This window comes from Aythya marila (assembly GCF_965140915.1).
Source record: "Aythya marila genome assembly, chromosome: 14".
NCBI lineage: Eukaryota > Metazoa > Chordata > Aves > Anseriformes > Anatidae > Aythya > Aythya marila.
In genome coordinates, this window is record NC_139055.1 from 9,186,123 (window position 1) to 9,205,059 (window position 18,937).

General features: G+C 40.1%; 1 protein-coding gene across 10 annotated transcripts in view; it reads left to right on the plus strand.

Annotated features, from left to right (window-relative positions):
* LOC309883543 (ankyrin repeat and KH domain-containing protein 1-like) overlaps positions 1 to 18,937 on the plus strand; it is a gene marked incomplete at its 3' end in the record, with an annotated part of 112,898 nt that overhangs the window by 82,024 nt on the left and 11,937 nt on the right. For 8 of the 10 annotated variants that reach the window (XM_082771688.1, XM_082771692.1, XM_082771691.1 and 5 more), the window contains 16 exons: positions 1,038 to 1,183; positions 1,331 to 1,442; positions 2,200 to 2,345; positions 3,768 to 3,910; positions 4,641 to 4,854; positions 6,125 to 6,300; positions 6,985 to 7,147; positions 8,096 to 8,191; positions 8,465 to 8,581; positions 9,666 to 9,840; positions 10,244 to 10,697; positions 11,156 to 11,233; positions 12,941 to 13,087; positions 14,597 to 14,707; positions 16,253 to 16,402; positions 16,701 to 18,316. In XM_082771688.1, the coding sequence (XP_082627814.1) occupies positions 1,038 to 1,183; positions 1,331 to 1,442; positions 2,200 to 2,345; positions 3,768 to 3,910; positions 4,641 to 4,854; positions 6,125 to 6,300; positions 6,985 to 7,147; positions 8,096 to 8,191; positions 8,465 to 8,581; positions 9,666 to 9,840; positions 10,244 to 10,697; positions 11,156 to 11,233; positions 12,941 to 13,087; positions 14,597 to 14,707; positions 16,253 to 16,402; positions 16,701 to 18,316 (4,044 nt within the window). The remainder of the gene's footprint in view (positions 1 to 1,037; positions 1,184 to 1,330; positions 1,443 to 2,199; positions 2,346 to 3,767; positions 3,911 to 4,640; positions 4,855 to 6,124; positions 6,301 to 6,984; positions 7,148 to 8,095; positions 8,192 to 8,464; positions 8,582 to 9,665; positions 9,841 to 10,243; positions 10,698 to 11,155; positions 11,234 to 12,940; positions 13,088 to 14,596; positions 14,708 to 16,252; positions 16,403 to 16,700; positions 18,317 to 18,937) is intronic. The other 2 variants (XM_082771695.1, XM_082771689.1) reach the window with 1 other exon arrangement.

An 18,937-nucleotide genomic window follows, 5' to 3' on the forward strand; every position in this document is an offset into this window, starting at 1 on the left:
AAATCCCAGCTGAGAGCCTTGATTTGAGTTCCCCTTGTAGTCCCAAAGCTGGAAAAAACAGGGGAACCTTGAAGAAAATAGGGAGGCTTGTAGCTTCTATGGCTTTTGTAGTCTTTTAGCTGAGAAAATAAGGAAAAAGAGGCAGGTGGCCAGACATTTTCACTGTGTTACAGAGGCAGGCTAGGGTCTGGAGCATGCAATACATATCCGTGGGGATATTTCTTTGCTTGTTCTGTTAAAGCTTTTCAGCCCTTATATTTAAAACTAGTCGAATAAAAACCAAGTCTCAGTTACCAGTTTCTTAAGTTGTTAAGAAAAAAAATGAGGAAATAAAGTTGCGCTACCGAACTACTTCTGTCCCTGAGCTGAGAAGCGCCTTCAGGATGAAGTCTTCTAAAGGCTGTGACCAATCCTAATCCTAAGGAGAACACAGTCTGCAGTTTTCAGCTTTCTTATTCCCTATTCCCCCTTCTGTCTTTCAGCCTTTCTGGGTTGTTACAGCCCTTCATGGGTTGTAGATAACTCATGTAACTTTTGGGTTATTATAACACGATTGAAGGTGTAAGTCACTGTCACTTGTCTTGCTTTGGAAACCTCCTCTGGTGTCTAGATGTGCTCTAACCTTTACGTGAAAAACTTTTTAATTCCAGATTTATACTTTATTTCTGAACATTGGGTTTGTATTTTAGTGATTAAATTCACCTGTGGTTAAATCTAGTATATGATTGATCTCTAAAGTTGACAGTTGCAATTAAAAAAAATAACTAAATGTTATAACTTATAATATTTACAGTCTAATTCATAAAATTATTTTTCTAAATTAACACAGTTTGGAGATAATACATTTATTATTGAACTCCTGGAAAGCTCCTTTACGTGAAACACCAACTTGTTTGTTGTTAGGAACCCTTAATTTGTTTTTTTTTTTTTTCCACTTCTGTTTTGATACTAGACTGTTGCGGTTTTACAGGACTAAATTTCTCATACAAAATGTAGAATTTCGAAGAATGACTTCATGATCTGTTGTTACGTTTCAGCTGTGAATAGCAGAGTGCCCAGTGGCTCCACCAGCTCCTTGCACACTACGGAATCCCCTACACCTGAACCCTGCTCGCAGACATCCAGTAACGTGGCGTCACAGTCGGTGCTCCCTATGTATCCTTCAGTTGACATTGATGCTCATGTGAGTAATGCCAACGAGGCTCGAGTGCTTTTCCTTTCTGAGAAATTCGGAAAAGACACTTTTTAATCTAGTACTGTCAAAAATGCTGAAGCTCTCTTAAAATATTTGTAATTTTTGACTGTCTTCTTTTCTTGCCCACCTGTGCAGACTGAAAGCAATCACGACACTGCTCTGACCCTTGCATGTGCGGGAGGTCATGAAGAACTTGTTTCTGTGCTAATTGCACGGGGTGCCAATATTGAACACAGAGACAAGAAGGGTAAGCTACGATATCAAAACAGTTTGACCTTGAGCTACAACTTGAAATTTGGTGTTCCAAATAGGAATTTGGGATTCCTTGCTTCAGAAAATGGCCGGGGTTGCAAAAATAATGAATTGCATTCTGGTGCTTCACGTAGAAATATTGACTATGTAAATCAAGAGACGTCGTATGGCATTCCGTCCTTATTTTTAACAGTGCATCTATCTGAATTGGCATATTAGGCAAATTTCTGAAACATGAGGCATTTCTATCATGATTCACTCTTCACAAAAGACCTTAGTGTCCTAGATAGAGCAGCTAATTGGGGTAAATATCAAATCTTGGATGACAAAGGTAATGTTTTGATTGTGGATAATGTCAGGTTGCATATCATGTCATTCCTAATAAACAAATTAAGCAAAATCTCAAATCTCTTGGAGCTGAGAGAACAAAAACATCCCACTCCCCATAGCTGGCACTGGCCACTGGAAATAACCAATGTGCACAGTGCTGATTTGTTCACCGGTTGGAATGATACTAAATAAGAATTAAGTAGAAAGAGGTGACTTGCCTAGTGGCATGAATTGGTCAGAAGTTAATCCAGAATGATCAGTGCAATATTGTTCAGATTTATTTATTTATTTATTTGAAGAGCCTTTAAACATATTTGGGGTTAGATCTAGAAGTCTCAAATTGTCACTATGAATTTTGCATTTCTGCTTCTTACAGTTCTGAAATTCTCTAGGTTACTTCTAACATATTTTTTTGTTATTAGGTTTTACACCTTTGATCTTGGCTGCAACAGCTGGACATGTTGGTGTAGTGGAAATTCTTTTAGATAAAGGTGGCGATATAGAAGCACAATCTGAGCGCACAAAGGATACTCCACTTTCATTGGCATGCTCTGGTGGACGCCAAGAGGTACAGATATTTGTCATCCTTGAATTTTAATTCTTTAAAATTTGTTTTCTGAATGGTGTTTTTTTGTTGGGGATGGTATAATGCATCTTCCATTTTTAAAAAAAGGTCTTTAAATTATATAAATGTGACTGGTTGTAGTCTTTCTGAAGAAGAAAGGGAATTTATTCTTTTTCCCCTTGGCTATTCCGGTTTTGTTACCTGTTATAACTCATGATCATTCTATCGATGTATCCCTAGAAGACAGTTTTGTGAAGGAGGTAGAGGCATTTAACTTCATTCACTGACCACTACCCTTATGAACCCTCCCTGCTCTCCAAACTTAAAAGTCTGTGCAGGCAGACAGGAACAGAAACTGGAATTTTGTGTTGGCAGTACGTGGTTTTACTACTAAATTGATAAATGCAGATACAATGCACAGCACATTCTCAATAGAAGGACACATTATACGAGTCTAATGATGTTTCAGTTCTCTCAGCTGTTTTATTTGGACTTCAGTAGGTTGTTTCTCTTCTTTTTTTAAACCCTTCCTACTTCAGCTGTAGTCAGACTAGCTTTGAATATACCATTGTAATGGCAAAGGATTCCATGCCAGGTACAAGAGTGGTAAGTTCTGAAATCTGTAAGGGCTAAAGGGACTGGACAAAATTGGAAAGTTTCCTCTTTGTCTTCCCAATCACAGTAAAAGTGGTGCTCTTAAATAAAATGAGGTATTAATGTAGCGTGTGATAGTATTGCTTATTAAACTACATGTCTCTTGTTCTTACCTTTTGTTTCGTTATGCCAGGATCTACCTGCCATGCTTCTGGCTTAGCAACTTGTGTAGAAGCTTTTTTTACTGATCAGCTAGGCTATGGTACACCAGTGTGTAGTACTTCACCAGAAACATTTCAATTTTTTTCTCTTCTATTTCTCTTAAGCAGCTTCTGATCCAGAGAGTAGTTCTTTCTCATCCTTGTTCCATTAACATCAGTCTGATTTTTACTGTGTTTTATTGTAAAGACCATGTAACACAGTCAAACTTCTATCAAGTGTCATTTGAATTAAAGTTTTTGGGAGTTTCTGAAAGACGCTCAGCGTGAGACATTACAGGAGTTGAATGTACCCATTGTTTGCAAACTTAAATTCACAGGAAAAGATTCACTTCAAAGCCTTGTAATATTTGATTAGGTAAAATAATCTTTCTGGCAGACAAGTGCTGTACTGTTACAATGCACGTGGATTATCAGATATAGTTGTTAGTTGGTAAGCTGTACAGTGACATGGGAGGAAGGTAAAGATTCTACAGGAAAACCTCTATCTTCTTTTGCTCACCTTTTGACAATAGACACTGGCAGCAGACGAGAAAATTTGAGTGTGATAGCTATCATCCAAGGAAGTTAAAGGCCACATAAATACATCTTCTAATGTGTGGTGTTTTTTCAGGTCGTTGATTTGCTGTTGGCAAGGGGAGCAAATAAAGAGCATAGGAATGTGTCTGACTATACACCATTAAGCCTTGCTGCATCTGGTGGATATGTTAATATCATCAAGATTCTTCTCAGTGCTGGGGCAGAAATTAATTCAAGGTAACATACCTAAGATGAACTGCATCTAAGGCATATATTGGAATCTCTAGTACTTTCAGACCTCCTTGCAGCTTTTCTACACTATTGATGTTACAGTTTTTGTTCACATTTCCTTTTATTACCTTTTAAGTTGCCTTTAATTACCACAGACAAACTTCATCTCTATATAAATTTTAAGTGGTGATGTAGCTTGTAAACCTATTCCTTCACTCTTTTATTTTTTTTTTTCTGGGATCTAGAAGCCAAATTTCCAGTAGAGCCAGCCAAAGAACAAGGCAGCTTCATGTATTTGTTTGGAGACACTTTCTTCTGCAAAAGGAAGAGAATGTAGTTGTCTCTCTCAAGTTTCCTATTTATTAACTGTAGGAAAACTGATTTTTTTCTATCACTACAGAAATTTATGCTTCTAACACACGTGTAACTTTTCATGAATCAGATGTAGTCTTATTTATATGCTGTTTAATTCTTTTGTGTACTTCAGCCATCTAAACGTGTAAAAGCTGAAACAACTCTCACTTGTTTGTTAATTTTGGTAGTCTGGATGTAGTTAACTCTGCTGGTTTCTGATAATCAGTTCAGAATGGCTAGTATTTTAGGTGATTGTCTGCTTTTTTATATTTTAAATGTTTCAGTTTGGCTTCCAATGAAGCATCTTGTTCCTCTTAGATACACTTCCATTTTCCCAAGCGTTCATCCAGTTGTGGGAACTGTAGTGTTTCTTTCTCTTTAGGACTGGGAGTAAATTGGGTATTTCTCCTCTGATGTTGGCTGCTATGAATGGCCATGTACCTGCCGTGAAGCTGTTGCTTGATATGGGTTCTGATATTAACGCTCAGATCGAGACCAATCGCAATACAGCCCTCACCCTGGCCTGCTTCCAAGGCCGAGCAGAGGTGGTCAGTCTGCTCTTGGACAGGAAGGCCAATGTTGAGCACAGGGCAAAGGTAAGTGTGCGAATCACTTTTCTGTATCACTTATTTCTCACGAGTGTATTTCTAAGCAGTCATTTCTTCATGTTTTCCTATTACTTTTTGGGCATTCATCTCTGTTTTCAGTGGTTCAGTAGCAAATTAGCAATGAAAGGAGGTGGATGTTTGATCAGGTGTCTTTTTCTTTAAAGATATTTGAACACAGTGCTTGCTGATGAAAGATTAAATAATTTTTAGTAAATATTCCTTGCCCCTGCTGTGCAGGTTTAATTTACTGCAAATGAGAAATATACGACGACTTATTTAAAGTTCTGAGATGTTTGCTTTTGATGTCTTGTTTAAAAATGCAAGCATTGATGAAGGTGCATTGTTTGTATTGGGGGTGAAAGCAGACTGGTTCTTCCAGCTTCATAATGTAGCTTAGATTTCCTCTTGCTTTCCAGTACTGGCGAACTTTTCAGGTGTAATGTTGGTGTGATATTCATCAAAAGATACTTCTACATCTGAGTGAAGTCTAGACAGGAAGAGAATCACAATGCTTACAGTGATTCTTGTATACAACAGATCGCTTAATCCACGTGAACAGAAGTAGTGGAATCAAACCCTGTAAAACTAATCTAAAGATGTTGGTGCAGAACCCATGGTTTCAGTACTGTGACTTTCTGTGCCTCTGAAATAGGTCCAATGTGTTGATACTCTGGGGGCAGCTTTGTATCTTGTGCCATAAAGCTTCAGGCTTGTGTGGACAGCCAGACTGATTTCCCTAGCACAAAACATTTTTTGGTAACTCTTAAGGGTGCTGAAATAATTGCCATCCTGCCAGCTTTTGGAATGGCTGTGGCTGGAGAAAAGGGGATATGGATAGAAGCCAGCTCTCAAATGGTCAGTTGGCATAAGCTGGCATTTAACAGTGTAGTCAGGCAACTGATTTGGCCCCAGAACAGTCGTGTTAAGGGAGGCTAGAGAAATTATACAAAGCTAGTTTGGGGACATTTATGTAGAAATAATAGTCTCCATTTGGATCTGTTCTGACTTTTTTCTTCAAGATATGTTGTAAGCTTTGTTTTTGCTGTTGAGGTAGGTATCTGGCCATACTTAATACAAACCCAGGCAAGCTCTTGACTAAACCAAATGGCAAGAGTTTTTTGAGAGACTGCTTCAAGTTAGGCTCTTTATATACAGCTAAGTAAACAAAAATCTGATTTCCACATGTAGAAAATCATGTATAGTTTACCCAAGTATATTGTATGAGTTTCACATCATGTCATTCATTCTCTTTGCACAGACTGGTCTCACACCTCTGATGGAAGCTGCTTCAGGAGGATATGCAGAGGTTGGAAGGGTTCTCCTTGATAAGGGAGCAGATGTTAATGCTCCACCCGTGCCTTCCTCAAGAGATACAGCTTTAACAATTGCAGCAGATAAGGGTCACTACAAGTTCTGTGAGCTGTTGATTAATCGGTAAATTACTTCTCATTAGCAGCCCGTGTGTTCTGTAGCTATATTCCTCATGGCAAGGGTACTCTTGTTTACATTGCCTCATGCATCTGAGAGCAAATGGAATGGGAATCTTCAGAAGTAGGATGTTGCATCTGCTCCCTACTCTCCCATGTTATCCTAGAGTATCCTGCTACTCCAGTGTTAATTAAGCTAAGCAGACAGTTGGGACCACAGGTAAGCAAACAGTGTCTGATTTGGCAGCTTTGTTGGCTGTGTATTAATCCAGCAGTTCACACGTGATCATCATCCCACTGTCACTTGTGGGGCAAAGCCTGGAAGTAGCTTGAGCTTTCAAGCGCATCCCCATATATAGCTAACATCTCAAGGGGCTGCTTTGCCCTGTGTTTAGTCACCATGTTAATGAAATGGTAAAGGACCTTTGGTTGCTAGTTGCATAACCGTGGTGCAGTAGGCTACAAGGGGTGGGTGCTCATTGCTGGGAAACAAGTAAAGGAGTCTTAAATAATCCTTGTGTTACTGTGTTGTGACATAAACGGATGATTTCAGGGACACAATTTCTCTAGCCACTAGGTTTTTAGTAATTAAAGTTTCATATCTAATCGTACTCTGCTCTTTCATTATCTTACTTCTGACTTCATTTTTACTCATGCTTTATTCCACTTGATTACACTTGTACTCTTTTAGAGGAGCGCATATTGATGTTCGTAACAAGAAAGGAAACACACCCCTTTGGTTGGCTGCTAATGGTGGTCACTATGATGTAGTCCAGTTGCTTGTGCAAGCAGGAGCAGATGTGGATGCAGCAGATAATCGGAAAATAACACCTCTTATGTCAGCATTTCGCAAGGTAGGACACCAACTGGATTCTGTGTTTCAGTGCAGTGTTTTCAAAACAATTTCTCATTTGGTCTTAAATCTAAATAGCTGGTTTTGGAAGAATCAACACACCAGAATTTCTGTTTTGATAAAATGCTTTAAAGTGATCGTAATTTTGTATTATTTACAACGATCTTAATTTTTTATGATTACTTTAATCATAATCTGTGAACCCTAGACCCTGTATGGAGAAGAGCTAAGATGTACTTCACACAGATCTAATTTATAAGAGGTGAAATCTTTGTTCCATAAAGCATGTTAAATAACTGTGCTATAGCAGAACAATTCATTAACTGTAATTGTTTTATCTTTAATAAAATATCAAACAAGTCTGCAGCTTTTTTTTTTTTTTTTTTTTTTGACAAATGACAGTACTGAGAATTCTGCTTCTGTCTCTCCATTGCTTTCAAATAAATTCTGAGGCAACGGAGACTTTCTTTGTGGCTGTACAGTGTACCCCATCAAGTGGTGGATCCAGCAGCAAAAGAACGTTTGCCAGGATAATGTTCAGGTGGCTTAGTTCCCTGATCAGACTCACCTTGTAACTGGACAAATTGCATTCGCTCAGTGGAGTGACTGGCCAGAAAATGGACTAGAGGTGACAGGTGGGGGCAAAACAGGGTTCTGGCTGTTAAAAATGTGAACAGCTGGCTTTGCCCTCAAGCCCGGTTTGTTCATTGTATTTTAAAAGAAACAATTACTTGCAAGAGAGCTTGTCATTGCCACCATTACATACAAAAGTAAATGTACTGTCAACACTAAGCAAACTGTAACTGCCTTTCAGCCCAAATAGCAGTTTAACAGAAATGTTTTCGCAAATTTTGGTCTTCTGTACTGAACCAAGAGTATCAAATTCTTGTGTTGATGAGGAATACTAACAATTTTATACCAGTGACTAGATTTTTCTTTGATATTCTAGGGGCATGTGAAAGTAGTTCAGTTCCTAGTGAAAGAAGTTAACCAGTTCCCATCGGACATTGAATGCATGCGATATATAGCAACAATAACTGACAAGGTGAGTTTGAGAACAAACCCTGTCCAGTATTTTCAGCAAAAACATATGAGAAATTCTTAAATATTCAAAAACCGAATGTATGTTTGCTCATGCGCCTGTCTGATTCTGAGTTCTTTGAACATCTTATTAATCCAGAATTTAAAGTTGGTGTTTAGTGCCTTAATCTGTTGAAATAGTTTGTATGTTTATGAATACAGGGAATCTTGTGCTTTGTAGAGCAAGCCTGTCTCCTTAGTTTATTACATAGGTGGTAAGAAAAATTTTGTGTTCCAGGACCTGTTGAAAAAGTGTCACCAGTGTGTGGAGACGATTGTGAAAGCTAAAGACCAGCAGGCTGCAGAAGCGAATAAGAATGCGACTATATTGCTGAAGGAGCTAGACCTGGAAAAAGTGAGTTGAGAATTGCAGTTGTGTGGCCTAACTGCTGAAGTTATGTGTAAATCTATAGGCTGTATTTCCTCTTGGTGTTTCTTTGGGCAGTAGCTCTTCATGCTATAACTGTATTTGCTTTCCTTAAATGTAAAATATGTACTCAGGATGGCAGATCAGAACTGAATTTTGCTTTAGCCACTCCATTGTTATTTTTAGGAAAGCTTGGACTTGGTGATTGTTAGCTTAGGTAGTAGCTCTTTTGCATTACTTCAGCACGGCTGGTAAGTTTGAGTAAGGGAGATCTTCAGTCCTGGTGGTGTGATACATGGTGTGTTGCATACAGTGTGAAATATAGTCCATAGGTGTTGTAAGGACCTGTAATCAGGTTTGCAAAAGAGAGCGTGTCAGATGAGCTCAATGGAGTTGAGCAGATAGTGGGGAAAAGTCAAGTTCTTCCTCACTGAGAGTATTGATAAGTGTCTGGGAATAATGCAGAGGCTTCCGAAATACTCTTTAACAGGCTTTCTAATTAGAGGCTCTTAGAACTGCTGATGAACAGTTCATACTATTTCATTAGTGAGGGATGTCTCGGACAATTACATATTTTTATTTTTTTTTTAAATCTTCTGAGGTTGCTGACTTGTTAAACATCTATCAGTTGCTGTACAAAGCTACAGTATAGCGTAGCTGTGACTGATCCCATATACTAAAAATGTGATTAAAATGGAAAAATTATAGTAGTTTCTTCTGTAAAGTATTCTAGGATACTTTTGAGTCAAAGGTGGTAATCTCATCAGTATTTTTGCGACACTGTGAAATGTTTTTTTGAGAAAGGATAATGAGAGATTTTGCTGGCTTTCCAGTAAAATTGTTTTTATATCATCTCTTGTGTAGCTGCATTTTACTGACATTCTTTGGAAGCTTTTGAGACCAGCTAGTCCTGTTCCATGACGTCTGTCTAGACTCTGCATGATGACCGTCACATACTGAATCATTATGGTTCACCCTGCTCTCCTCTCCTTTCTCCCCAACTTCACTTTGTAGGAATTATAATTTAGTTTTTGTCATAATGTTTATATATAAATACTTTTTTCCTACATAGTCAAGAGAAGAAAGCAGAAAACAAGCCCTTGCTGCTAAAAGAGAGAAGAGAAAGGAAAAGAGAAAGAAGAAGAAAGAGGAACAAAAGAGAAAACAAGAAGAAGATGAAGAAAACAAACCTAAAGAAACTCTAGAACTTCAAGAAGATGATGATGAAGAAGAAAATGATGATGAAGGTAAAGAACAAGTGTTTCTGTGAACAATACAGAAACAGGGGTTGCCTGTTTTTTGCAGTTTGTTTTCTTTTTAAACCACCTAGTGGTTAAAAGTGAATCTGTTAGGAAGCTGTTTTTTTTGGGTACTGTGACATTGTTGCATAGTTTCTGCCCTGGTTCTTACTCCTTCTGTCAGAAACTTGAGTGAGCAGTTGTCTGTGTTTTAGGTAAATCTGCTTTGTTCTTTTTTTTGGTCTCCTCCTATGTTCCCAAAGCTTTTACCTTCTTGGAGATTTTACAGCTGTATGTGGTGCAAATATACTGACAACTCATCAAAGAGCATAACTTCAGCTGGAGTATCTTCAGGGGCACTGATTCCTATGTTTTGTGATTTTTGACTGTATATCAAATCTTTTTCTTTCAGTGGAGCAAGAAGTTCCTATAGAGCCTCCTAGTGCAACTACGACGACTACAATTGGAATTTCTGCAACTTCAGCTACTTTCACAAATGCCTTTGGGAAAAAGAGAGCTAATGTGGTGACTACTCCCAGCACAAATAGAAAAAATAAGAAAAATAAAACAAAAGAGACTCCTCAGAATATGCAGATTATTTTGCCAGATCAGCATATATCTCTAGCACAGCAAAAAGCAGATAAAAATAAAATAAATGGAGAGCCAAGAGGTGGTGGTGCAAGTGGGAATAGTGATTCAGATAACTTGGATAGCACAGATTGCAATAGTGAAAGTAGCAGTGGAGGTAAAAGCCAGGAGTTGAACTTCACAATGGATACAAATTCCTCTGAGCGGCGCTATGCCTCGTTGCTTATCCCTTCTCAGGAAGAAAAAACGAGCGCTTCAGCTTCAAAAACACCAACAAGGTGAGACTTTCTTGTTGCTTCCCTGTTGTTTCACCGTGTTTTACCTATGCCAATGTAAATTTTTCTGTAGCTCAGGCCCTACGCCATTTGGTACATTCACATAATCTTAAGATTGTTTGCTTTCCTGTTAAATCACACTGTCAAGTTTGATTGCAGCCTTGTTAGAACACTAAAGATATTTTTTTTGATATTGCTGACTAGTTTTTAATACTACTTTGTGTGGTGGTTTTACCTGGCCAGACCCAGTACACTTTGTCAGAACAGCCAGTTTTCTCTGTGCTGTTTTAAATACCTGTGCTAAATTGGTAACTTCATTTGAATAGATTTTAGAGTGAATACACTGGGAATTTAAAAAATAAAAGCCAGCCTTTCTCATAATCTAGTTACAAGGTTTAGTTACCTCTTGATTTTCTGGTTTCATCATTAACTCATTTGAATTGCGATCTCTTTGTTTTAAGGAGGGAAGACGTTGAGGACTCTGAGCATTTCAACTGTCAGGTTGATGGCCAGTTTGACTTAACCTTGTCGAGCCAGAGGTAAGAGTCAAAAGAACTCAGGGAATGTCTAAGGGCAATGTGAATGATTTGGAAGATCGAGTTGCCAGTGAATGAGCTAATAACTAACCTTTATAAGACCAGGTTCTGAATAGGGTCGTTGGTTTGAACCAAAAAGCTCAGATCCAATCTAAATTTGTTATCTTTGTAAAAAGTTCCACTCTAACTTGGACATGTAAGTAGTACAAGTCTGATCTTGTATATTTTTTTCCCTAGGCATTAAGTGAGGTAGAGGGGTTACAGGGGTCAATCTTCAGGACACCTGTCTAAAAACCCAACTTCAATAAGAATGCAAACATGGGATCAAAAAACACAGCAAGCAAAAATGCAGTTGCCAGACTGATTGAGGCACTTGGCTGAGAAGTTGGGCTCTCAGCTTTTTTTCTTTTTCCCTTCAGGATTAAAATTAGGTGCAGAATTGAGTGGATTTGTCAGCCCTTGGGGTTGTGGGAAGGGAGAACGTCTCTAACGTTCTATACCAGTATTAGAAATTGGTTTCTGCCTATGTTCTGTTTTATGAATATAAACTGATTCTGCCTTGAACCTTTTGTCCAAGATCTACAAAAGCCTTTGAATATTGTACACTGAAGCAGGACTAACTAAATGTGTACTTCTAACTCCTTATACTGAAGAAAGGAGTGGTGCTTCTGTTTGAATTACACTTAAGAAACCAAAACAACAAAACAAGACAGTATATAAATTAAAATGAAGCTAGGATGTTTAACTTCTGCAGGTGCTCTTTGGCTCTTGCACCGGGCAGACTTTTTCTGAAAAAATGTCTTAAGTTTTTTCTCTTCCTGAATTCTTTTTCTCTTGGGTCATAGACAAGTCTGTGACAGTGCTGTTATAATTCAAATATTTTCCACTTGTGCTGTAGATTTGCTTGGCCGAATCAGTTAAGTTTAGTCTTATATCTATGACACACAAAACTTTATAACTTTCTAAAATTTTTTATAAGACTTACAAGATTTTAGAGATCACCTGTGTTTCAGTGCTGCAGATGAACTTGTGAGCCACCAGAACCACTTCTTTCACCTTCATGTAGATCAGTTAGCCTACAAGAGTTTATCTGTCCTTCTTTCCCTTTTTCTTTCTCATCCAAACTTTGCACTGTTCATATCACTAGGCTGCTGTTGCAGTTTTAGTACAGCTAATGTTTGCATACATGCTTTCAAATTGACTTTACTGGGAGTTAAATATCCTAAAATACCTGTGCCCTGGTTACCCTTTCATAAAATGGGGTCTTGAAGGTGTAAAAACACTTATCCAATATTTTACTACTTTCTGGGCAATCTGTAATAATAAGAGATGAAAATTGGAGACATTTTCAAGTACCTAGTAAGAAAGCAACGTTATTCTTGAAGTACCTTTTATTAAAAAGCTATTCAAAAAAGAGAACACATAATCAGGATGTACCTTAAGTGGTTGTGTACCACCTGTGATAAACTATTTTATAGATGATGTCCTTAGTACTTCTGGTATTAATTCGTTCAGTTTAGTGCCTCCACTTCTTGAAGAAAGGGTAGAGGCTGTGGACTAAAATGTGACAAGTTACTTAAGTCAGCCAGTGGTTTGGGTGGGGGGGGGGGAAGGAATGAAAGCAGTTGGGAAGTTCTAAGTTCCAGAGATGTACGCTATAATGCTGTTGTCATCATTCTGTATTTTCTAATCATACATTTCTGTTCCCAGACTTGATGGTGAAGGTAATTCAAATTCTTTGTCAACTGCTTACAAGCCTGTTTCCCTGCCTCTGAGCTCTCCAAGTGTAAAGCTGAATCTGACTAGTCCAAAAAGAGGCCAGAAAAGAGAAGAAGGCTGGAAAGAAGTGGTCAGAAGGTAAAGACTTCAATTCTATGTTTAAGAACTGTTTCAACGTTTTATTTAGCTTGTAAATTATGCTCAAATATAGAATGTCCATCAGGTTCATTTAGTTATTTCAGTGTAATAATTTATTTAAAAAAAAATCCTCTGTCTTGCAGTGCCATGAAAATTTGCAGTCCTAATTTGTAGTTACCCCTTACTAAGTTAATGTCAGCATGACACAAACACTTCATGTGGCATGAAGGTTTTCATCACCTCTGGCTTCAGCGGAATAAAGGATGTGGGGATAAGATAAAAGGGCAGGGGACAGATGGTAACAAAAAGTCCCTAAGGCAGATGATCACAAATGAACTAAAGGTGGAATAATGTTGGTGAAGTAGAGGGCAGGTGGATGATCACTGCAAGGCTAAACCTCAGTTGTGTTTTGGATGGTGACTTCGATCCCTGATTCCAATGAAACTTTTTTGTGAGCTTAATTTGGGTGCTGGAAAATGTTTACAACTAATTTGTACTTTTGTAAAGCACTCTTTCCCTTTGAAAATAACACTGATTTTTATTATCTGGCTATTAGCCACACAGCATCTCTTCTGTAATCTTCATTAGGTCTGCTACTTTTAACTAGAAATTGTCATCTGGCTTTCTTGTTTTGTTTCCTTTTTTAATAAAGGAATGCGGCATGAACATACAAGTGTCAGGTGCTTTAGGTGCACTTCTGCTTTTCTTTTCTGCAGTGCTAGTGACCAAATACCTCATTTTAGAGAATTTTAGGCTGTGTGCAAAGAAAATAATCATACAGCAGATTTAATGCATCCAGATTAGCGGAAGTCACAATTTTTTTATGAAAAGCAAAAAGGAGGGTTTTAATCTGACCACTTAAGCGTTTGAACCGTTAGAGTTGGCTCAGTCTTCTGCCTTTTGTTGCATTCACAAATATGGTTCTCTGCTGTGACAATGACCTTGTGTGGTCGCAGACTGCCCACCGCTTGGTGAGTCGTGCAGGCATGAAACCATGAAACAGGCAGCTGGCTCCTTTCCAGGGCTGCACACAGACCCCGCCATTGACCCTGGAGCTGCTCCATCTCTCCTCCTGTGTCTCCTGAGTCTCATAGGCTCATCTTAACTGCTTTGTTGGGTATTGTCTGCTGTCCTGCGGAGATGCTAGAGTTTTAGAAATAACATCCAAAACCCGAGCTTTCTTAATCCCCGAGGGCTCAGGTCTTGTCACAAAGAGAGAATGTGTGCATAAAGTGTTTGGTGCCAGTGTTTGCTGTGCCCTGCCTGACCAGCAAAGCATGTGAGCAGCCGAAAAGCATTTTGGTGACTATAGATGTGGGTGCAAAATGCCTGGGAGCTGCATGCCTTCATCTCCTAAAGCCTTTCCCAGGCTCAACAGTGGGAATTCTCCTCCTTCACCTCCACCTCCTCCTCCTCCTCCTCTCCCCCCTCTCTCTAGTCCCCCCCCTGGCTAGAAGGGATGTCTATCAAAGAAGTAACCGATGAATGCATCCCCTCTACCCCTGACAGGCAAGTAGGCAGAGTTTTGAAAGACCCTCCCCCTAGCAACACTCTGCAGCCAACACCAATTGAGCAATTTCAGCTGCAGAGAGGAGGGCGCTGCTGTTCAGGAGCAAAAAGGTACTGTTTTGGGCACTTCTCAGGGTTAAAAAATGACTGAGCTTGGTGGGTAGGGAGGGAAACAGCAGTGGGTGTTGGGTGGGCAGGGCCCCTGGGTGCTGTGGTGAACTCTGCTGGGAGAGGGACATCTTTGTGGGTGGTGGCATGGAGTTCTTAGTGGGCTGGGGTGAAAGGAGACCAAGGTTAAAGAGCCCTGTGTAATGTGGAGCTATCTTTAAAGATGGGTGATGATGGGATCTTTGGTTTGGGGAGGGAGCAGTTGGGATGTCTAGCTTGAGTGAGGAGCATTTGGGGTAGAGGGGGCCCAAAGTATGATGCAGCCTTGGGATAGGAGCTTGGTGCATGCTCTGAGTGCCTGGTTTCTGGGGAAGGGGGGGTTGGAGTGTCATCTCCTGGCAGAAGGGAAAAGAAAAAACACCTTGGAAAGACAAGGTTAATGCTTTAGAACATTTCCGTGTATTTCAATATGTTTAAAATAAAATGTTTTCTGTAAATCCTGTTAACTGAGAAACAATTCCCTGAGGATCAAATTACTTGGTATTTTCAAGGACTGGAGTAGCTAGGTGAAGCTGGCAGCCTTAGGGATGGGGCGGGGGTGCTGTGTGTGTGATCTGTACAGTGTTCAGAGGTGCTTGAACTGCGATCACAGTGGTTTCTGAAACCCCTTTGAATCCCCTCTAATTGTTCAGTGTTGAGCTACTGCACATCACTAGCAAGCTGAAAAGCAGTGTATGGGCTTGAGAGGTCCAGCCTTTAAAGTCTGGGGACGTTGGTGGCCCAGAGAGACCTTGGCTGGGGTCTGGATGCAAGCATTGATCATATTCAAAGACTTCCCACTACTGTATGCCTGCACTGACCCACCAAAACTATTTGAATTGGAAAAATCCTAAAATGACGTTTCACTGAGCATATGGGTTACAGTGTTATGGCCTAAAAATGAGCCTGCTTCTGAAAATCTGTGCTACCTTCATAGTGGCAGCTCGTTAAATCACGGAACTGCACGATTTAACAGACTGGTGTCCACCATTGTGTAGTGGCACCAATTAAACTTTAGGATCATGTTTGGTCAAGGTCTGAGAGAGGTGGATACTAAAAGGGTCGCGAATGCAAAGGGTACCAGAGAGCTGATCACTGGGAAAACACTGGCAAATCGCCTTCTCCTAGCTGTAAATGACCAAAGTGGCTAAGTTGTGGCCTTTTATATTTGAAGCAGTGCTGCCTATGTAAATTCAGGCCAATAAGCTGAGGCTTTGTCTCACTTTGAAGTTACACAAGATTAAAAAAAATAAAAATAAAAAAATGTTTCTGAAGCAGTTTGAGGCACATACACCTGTGATACAGCAGTGGTGGTAGAAATGCTTCTGAAGAGTCCTCATCAGGTACTGAGGATGTGAGTGGGGGATTTTTAGAGAGGCTCCAAAGGGTGAACAAAATACCAGCAGAAAACTACTTGTTACCCTGAAACTTAAAAATTTTGCTGCAGACAATGAGGGAGTTTGTACGTGTTTAAATAAATTTCACAAATTTGTGATCTTTGTGATATAGGTCAAAGAAATTATCTGTCCCAGCTTCTGTCGTATCTAGAATAATGGGGAGAGGTGGATGCAACATTACAGCAATTCAGGATGTCACCGGCGCCCATATTGATGTTGATAAACAAAAAGATAAGAATGGAGAGAGAATGATCACTATAAGGTACAGTATCTAGAAGTGAAAGTTTAAGTTAGTCCAAAATGTCATTTATTAATAAGCTTTGTTCGCTTTTTAAGACAGGATGTATTTGGTTTCTTGGTTCTAGAGTAAAACACCTATAAGTGCTGCCAAGATATGCTGAAGGTCTGCTTATTCAAAGTTGTTTCTTGACTTTTGCTTATCTTAAGGATTAACTTACTGGAGTAAGTTGCAGTAGACTTGTAGATCAGTATTAAATTGGGGCTACAGAATGCTGCACTTACCTTTTTCTAAAAGACAAATGTGTTCCTATTTAATACAGGGGTGGTACTGAGTCAACGCGATATGCAGTGCAACTCATCAATGCCCTTATTCAAGATCCTGCTAAGGAACTGGAAGACTTGATTCCTAAAACTCATATAAGAACACCTGCTTCAAGTACCAAATCAATCCATGCAAACTTTTCATCTGGAGTTAGTACTGCATCTGCTTCAAACAAAAACTCCTTCCCTCTTGGAGCACCACCTCTCGTTACATCGCAGTCATCAACACTGTCTACTTTCCAGCCTACGAACAAATTAAACAAGAATGTCCCAGCAAATGTGCGCTCATCTTTTCCAGTGTCTCTTCCTCTAGCTTATTCTCATCCACATTTTGCCTTGCTGGCTGCCCAAACTATGCAACAGATCCGGCACCCTCGCTTACCTATGGCCCAATTTGGAGGAACGTTTTCACCTTCGCCAAACACTTGGGGACCATTCCCAGTGAGACCAGTTAACCCTGGCAGCACAAACAGCTCTCCTAAGCATAATAGTTCAAATCGCGTAGGTAGTCAGAATGGGAATATTTTACAGACGGAGTCTCCTGGATTAGCTACTTCTAGTTGCCCCATTACTGTCTCTTCAGTAGTTGCTTCCACCCAGCCGCTATGTGTAACAAGTAATCGGACTCCCTCTTCAGTCAGAAAGCAGTTGTTTGCCTGTGTTCCTAAGACGAGTGCTGCAGCAACAGCGATCTCAACCGTGACAAGCACATGTAGCGCTCTGCCTTCGGCCTCCTCTGCACCCCCAAACAACGGGCAAGTTCCTGCAGCGTTTCTGCCTTCTAATGCTCCACAAACACAGCATTCTGCACTTAAAGTGGACTCTTTCTCAGCTGTCTCAGCACCCAAAGAGAAGGTATCGCCACCAGACCAGCCTGTTGGAAATGCGTGCGTGCCATCTTCAGTTGCAAGTAGTTCCAGTATGTCGACTAGCAGCAATTCAGGAGTTGCCGAAGCTCACCCATCCAGCAGCCCCACGCCACAAAGTAACGCCCAAGATGAAATACTACCAGCCAGCGTGTCGGAGATCGGTCCTTCTATGTCGATGCCTTTTTCTTCCAGCTCCGAGCCCTCTCCTTTAAGCTTAGCGTCACCCAGGTCAGTTGTTGCGGATAATCAGGACAACAGTAACTTACCTCAAGTAGCTGTACCAGCACCTCGAGTTACTCACAGGATGCAGTCCAGAGGTTCTTTCTATTCAGTGGTACCAAATGCAAACCTACATCAAGATCCTCAGTCTATTTTTGTTACAAATCAAGTTCCCATAACACCTTCTCAAGGTCCACCTGCTGCGGTGCAGCTTTCGTCAGCCATGAACGTTATGAATGGTTCTCAGATGCACATTAACTCAGCAAATAAATCATTGCCTCCTGCCTTTGGGCCAGCAACGCTCTTCAATCACTTCAGTAGTCTTTTTGATAGCAACCAGGTGCCCTCTAACCAAGGATGGGGAGACTGTCCTCTCTCTACCCGAGCAGCAGCTGACCCATCTTTCACTGTTCAGTCTACCTTTCTGAATAACTCTGTGCTAGGACATGTGGAAAACATGCATCCTGATAACTCCAAGGCTCCTGGTTTCAGGCCACCTTCCCAGCGGGTTTCTACTAGCCCTGTAGGTAAGTCACTAAGATCATGCACCGGACAGAATTTTTTTTTTCCAACCGTTAACACTTCGGTCATTTGAAATTGTTTGAGAAATAGCTTACAAATTAAGGTTATAGAATACTAGCGTAACAAATACAGCCTAGTTTTGTTCAAGTGCTCTTTAAAATTGTTATAAGCTTACATGCTTTGAGAAATTGGTGTGCTCCTGCATGGTGTGTTACTAGGAAGTTGCTGCCCTTCAACTCCTAAGTGCAGTAGTTGAAGTTTACGTGTTTTTCATTGAAATGGGTTAGGAACGCTTGAAGTGAGCTCCCTGCCTGCTATACTCTGCCTCGAAGATCATCATCCTCTTATTAATGATGATGATAGTGCAGGGTAACTAGCAGCATCCACTCGCCTGAAAGGGACCCTCAAGAGATTTTCTTCTTTGCTACCCCGTTCTCCCATTTGTTCTTGCTGTAATGAATTTATGGTGCCTTGAAGCTGGATGGCTGGAGAGCCTTGCTTTGAAGTTGAAGATATCTAACACCGTGTGTTAGATATTTGAGCTCATGCTTCAGGAGATGAATGCTGAATTTGGGCATTTCAGTAGTTTGACTTTCAGAGTAAAGGAAAGGGGGACACTGGGAAGA